The sequence below is a fragment of the Benincasa hispida genome, chromosome 11 (genome assembly GCF_009727055.1).
Source record: "Benincasa hispida cultivar B227 chromosome 11, ASM972705v1, whole genome shotgun sequence".
Lineage (NCBI taxonomy): Eukaryota > Viridiplantae > Streptophyta > Magnoliopsida > Cucurbitales > Cucurbitaceae > Benincasa > Benincasa hispida.
Window position 1 is genome coordinate 59,466,011 of NC_052359.1, and position 5,726 is coordinate 59,471,736.

The window sequence follows — 5,726 nt, forward strand, 5'->3', positions numbered from 1 at the left end:
ACCCAACATTGTTATTTTCTACAAACTTTTTTTTCCTTTTTAAAACCCATAGCGCACAAAAAATAAATCATGCAACTGCACGACAGTAATTTTGGTTATTCAACAAATTAGCAACCCCATGGTGAAAAAAAAATCATGGAAGAAGTTCACAAACTTGGATTCCAAAACCCATGGCCCCTAAATTGATTTTTTTTCCCTTCTAAAACCTATGGTGTAAAAACAAAAATCATGGAAGGAGTCTCCAAACTTGTTTTCTAAAACACATTGACCTTCCATGGAAAGAGGATGATGAAGAATGATTTTGAAGAACCGAATTTGGCTTTAACAGGGGTGGATTAGAGAACTTCAGATTTGGCTCCTCTTCAACGCGTGTTCCCTATTTTTTTTTTTTTTTTTTTGTTGAGATTTAAAACCATAAATTGATATTTTTACCAGTTGCTTTTCAGATCTACCTTTTTTTTTTGTAGTTTTCTGTTCATTTCTACTTCTTTTAGGAGGTTCCATTTTTTTTTTTTTTTTTTTGTTGAGATTTAAAACCATAAATTGATATTTTTACCCATTGATTTTTAACCCAACCTAACCCAACTAGTTAATTCTGAACCCAACTTACCAATTCATCTAATTGTTTATTACTTTTTTGCCAACTCATCTAATTGTTAACAATAATTATATAGCATGGACTATTTTTAAGTTTTATCAAAAGTATAAGGACTAAAATTGGACAATTAAAATTACAAAAACCAAAATAAAACAAACGTAAAAGTACAAAGACCAAAATGGTATTTTAATCTAAAGAATACATCCATTCTTTACTTTCTTTTCTTCCTACTATGTTCATATTCTCTTATTTCATAACAAATCATAATTTTTATCCCTAATTTTTATTTTTGAGATTTGTACGATCTATGTAGTTTTTTTTTTTTTTTTTTCTTCAGAAAACTATGTAGTGGTTAAACTATTAAATGTGTCCGAATTTTAATTTTAGGTCTAATAATATAGGATAAATTTTTAATTTCAAAAACTAATTTACTATGTTAGAGATAAATTTGTTTTTTTTATATTTAATGAAATCCTAAAAATTCAAATATGTGTAATAGATTTGTGGATCTTAACAAATTCCAACGTTTTCGGAAAATTTAATTTGTTAGGTCCAATCTCATGGACTAAACTTTTTAATTTATCCTTTATTTAAAGAAGAATCTAAAAAAAATGGATTGAAGATTCATAAACTTATTAGTTAAATGCAAAATTGAATGTTTAAAATCTATGTATTTTTAAATTTTCATAGACTTGCACATAGAATTAATTCCAGTTATGTTTTTCTAATTTCCATTCATTTCACTCTAACCATATGTTTCATAATTTATAGAAGGCATGTGAGAGTATTTTTTTTTTCTTCTTCTTTTTTTACCAATTCTTCCTCATGCCAATTTATGAGAATATTAGAATTGCAACACTTGTTCAAGTGGGAAGTAAAAATTGTAACACTTATCTAAACTTAAAGTGTGAATCAATAAAATTAAAAGTTCAAGTAAAAATCGATATACCTTATTAAATTTACGAGTTGTTATTATCATTGTATGTTGTTGTTGGCAAACTAGATTAAAACTTGTATGTCATGAATTATAAGAGATAGGTTCAATAAAAAGAACCAAAAAACATCAACAAAATATGCATTAATATTTGGCTAATCCTTAGGTGGTAACAAACCATCTCTTCAAAAATTTGACAATTATAATCATTCAATCCAACAATACAAACCAGTAATTCACTACCTACAATTACAAAAACATATTATACACAAAGAATTCTCTTACAATTCTTTGAAGAGGGAAAAAAAATTAAAATAAAATAAAATAAAATGGTAATGTTCTACCTTTCTACTAGGGAAGAATCTCCATCTCCATTCCTCTTACTAACCACCACAAAAAATTATTTACCTATACATATTTTTTGAGGAAAAAATCTCTTTTCATTTGTATTCTCTACTACTCGAAAAAAACATAATAATGGTCGAAATTGATGTTGACCAATGAAAAAATAAGTTTTGTTCACCATTTTAATAGCGAGTTGGCGGCGAGCTTCTGAAAGATCCGATTGCTTTCACGGCGGAGGCTCGAAGAACATATTGATAATACATTGCAGCAATTGTTGATCCGATCAATGGCCCAACCCAAAAAATCCACTGTAATATTAAAAAAAAAAAAAAAAAAAAACAACCCATTTTAGCGGCAGAAATTCACTTTAATTCTCCGTAACAATTTTGTCCTAAAACTTTAGTTGTCTATACTTTTAAATATGTAACAATTTAGTCCTAAACTTTAATAAGTAATAATTTAGTCTATACTTTGAAACTTGTAGCAATTTAGTATCTAATATGAAATTTTTTTAATAACCCTATTATGAAAATTTTTATAAAAAAATAAATGTCAATTTTTATTAGGGGATTTAAAAAAAAATAAGGAAAAATATTTACATAAATAACAAAATTTAATTATAATTGTGATAGATATCGTTATCAATGTTTATTATAGATAAATGCTAATAGAAGTCAATCAGTGTCTATCAGTGATAAAAACGGATATAAATCTATTACTTATAGACGCTGATAGAAGTCTATCAGTGTTTATCAGTGATAGAAACTGATAGAAATCTATCATTGATAGAGGTAATAGAAGTCTATTAGTGATAGAAACTGATAGAAGTCTATCATTGATACCACTGGTGATAGAAACTGATACAAATCTATCATCGATAAAAGTTGATAAAAGTCTATCAGTGTTTATTTATAATTTCTATAAATAGTTTGTCATTTTTCCTATCGATGAAAAATTCTCTTTTTAAAGTTTATCAATTTACATGTGTAAGAAATTTTACTAAAATTTTAGAGTATTATAATTTAAAGACTAAATTGTTATTCATTTGAATGTAAATTATCAACTAAAATTAACTAAATTATTTTTTTCATAAATGTTTAGTGACAGAAAAATGTTTTTCTTAACCTTAATTAATAACGGGAAGAAAAAAAAAAGTTGGGATTACATACATGATCCTTCCAAACTTTCCGATCATTGATGATGACGGCGGCACCGAAGCTTCGAGCAGGGTTGATGCCAGTGCCGGTGACGGGAATCGTAGCGAGGTGAACCATGAAGACGGCGAAGCCAATGGGGAGTGGAGCCAAGACGGGAACATAGGAGTCTCTGGCATTGCGTTTAGGATCAGTGGCAGAGAAGACAGTGTAAAGAAGAACAAAAGTGCCCATAATCTCGACAGCAAGGCCGGTGCCTTGGCTGTAACCATCAACGAGCTGGTTGGCGCCACCGCCGTAGTGGTTGTAACGATCCCTTTGGAGTGTCTTGACCAAGGCGCAGCCGCAGAGCGCCCCCAAGCACTGAGCTATGATGTAGAGCAAGGCCCGGACCAGCGATATCCTTCTTGCCAAAAACATTCCGAATGTCACTGCTGGATTTATGTGTCCTCCTGCCCATTTATCACCTAACTTATCAACCAATTTCATCCTCGTATTCTTTTAAATTTTATCTTATTACTTTTGACCTTTTATGAATGTTTGAAAACTATTCTTAGAATGGTTAGAGTATTGACGAAAAGTCAATATGTCTAAATGTTGTTCTTTCAGATAAGTGTCTCAACTATGTCATTTTTGTTTTATGTCCAACATTCTGATAAATTTCTATTTCAAGGATAATTTTGAAACATTAATGATGGTTAGTGATAATATTGTAACTTTTAAAAGAATATAGGTATTTTTTTAATGAAAATGAAAAATTAAGGATATTTTATAATTAAGCTTAAATTTTATTAATATTCATTGCATTACGAGTTTAGTCCCTTAAGTTTTGAGTTTGTATCTATTAAGTTCCTAAACTTTATGTTTTAAATTTTGAGTTTGTAATTATTAGACCCTGAACTTTATGCTTTAGGTCTATTCACTCCATGGACTTTAAACAAAATCTAGTGAGTTCTTAAATGGTTTAATATGTTTGAATTTTCAATTACATGTATAATAGGTCTTTGAACTTTTTATTTTAACCTACTAAATATAAAATTTAAAGATATGAATAATCTTAAACGAAATAATTAATTGTATATAACAATTAGTTCTTCTTTTAAATACTAGTTGGCAGTTATGTTCTTTTTAGTGTCAAATAAAGTAAGATTAGTGTTCCGTGAGTTACAATTTTAAAGATGAAAAAGTAAGTTAATGTGTTCGATAAATAATGTTAAATTTAGCTTGAATTTGCATACTTTTTATTTTGTTAATAATTTATATTTTAAAATGTTATATCCTATATACCTAACTTGAATTTATATTTACTTTATTATTTGTTAAATATTACAGAAACGAGTGATTTTTTATATTAAAAAAATACAATATGTTGCCTTTTTTCCTTTTTTTTTTTTTTTTTCAAATACATAGCAACTTTTCAAGTTAGGAATTTGTGTAACAAATATAGTAAATATACAAAATCAATTTTAATATATAAATGGTTAAACTATAAAATGATGTATATTAAATGAAGAACTTTACCAGAGATACCGGCGGTGCAGTAAACGAGAACGAAGATCATACCGCCGAACACCCACGAGATTCCGACCGGGCCAACTCCGCCGCATAAATTCCCGCCGTTGAGCGGGTCCATCTGGCTACTATTTCCGATCACCGTCAAAACAGCGACGTAGAGAAACAACAGAGTCGCCACAAATTCAGCAATGATAGCTCTGTAAAACGACCATTTCGTAAACTCCTCAATGTCGATCAACGGCGCCGGCTTCGGGTCCAAATAGTCCTTCCTCGACGCTGCTCCCGGTCCTCCGATTTCGATGTCGTTGTTCGCCATTGCTGCAGAGCTTGAGCAGGATATCCAGTCAATGTGAAGTGAAAATTTTGGGGAAAATTTTTAGGGCTCCAAATGTGAGTGGGAATTGGGGAACTTTCGAAATGGATATTTGAATGATTGATGAGATTAAGCGATTTTGTTTCAATTTCTTGACATCCAAACACTTTTTTGGTTTCTTCTGTGTTAATCCGCATCTCTCTATGAAGGATTTTTTGGTTCGTTCGTTTTAAATAATTTTGAAAATTTCTGCCACAAAAGATTTCTCTCCAAATTTAGTCTTAGGGTTAGAATGAGAGCGACTTTGAGAGGACCCTTTTGAATTTTTTTTTCCTTAATTTCTTTTTTTTTTTTTTTTTTTCATTTTTGTTTTCGTTACATTATAACAAATACTCTTAAAATTTTATCATTAGTTTTTCAAAGAAAAAAAAAACAAAACAAAACAAACTTCCAGCTTTATGTCAATATATCTCTCAATTTTTTAAAATTTCAAAAATATCTTTAAATTTTCTAAAAGAATTCAAAAATACATTATAGTGGGTTTTCGATGGAAATCGTTAGAATTTTGTTTTTAAAATATCCTTACTTTAAGTATACAAATCAGAACTTTAAGTTTAAATATAAAATCTCACAAAATTTCTAAATCAAAACTTTTGCTTAAAACGTATCAAAACGATAAATAGTAAAAAAATTAAAATGTATTTGACTATTAATGCACACTCAACTATTTACATACAATATTGTTAAAACATTTAAGTCATGAGATTCATAGGTGATTCCATTATACCTTTTCTTCTTGTTATAATCTATATATCCTAACGAAGTGTTTAGTTTTATTTGTTGACAGAAAAGGATTGTCGATAAAAT

At 29.0% G+C, this 5,726-nt stretch overlaps 1 protein-coding gene across 1 annotated transcript; it reads right to left on the bottom strand.

Annotated features, from left to right (window-relative positions):
* Positions 1–1,758: 1,758 nt before the first annotated feature.
* Positions 1,759–5,173, bottom strand: LOC120091452 (aquaporin PIP2-3-like). The gene is made up of 3 exons (XM_039049486.1): positions 4,553–5,173; positions 3,047–3,483; positions 1,759–2,185 (listed from the first exon to the last, which is right to left on the bottom strand). Exons 1-3 carry the CDS (start codon positions 4,860–4,862, stop codon positions 2,060–2,062), a joined length of 873 nt encoding a protein of 290 aa, XP_038905414.1. The 5' UTR covers positions 4,863–5,173; the 3' UTR covers positions 1,759–2,059.
* Positions 5,174–5,726: the final 553 nt, after the last annotated feature.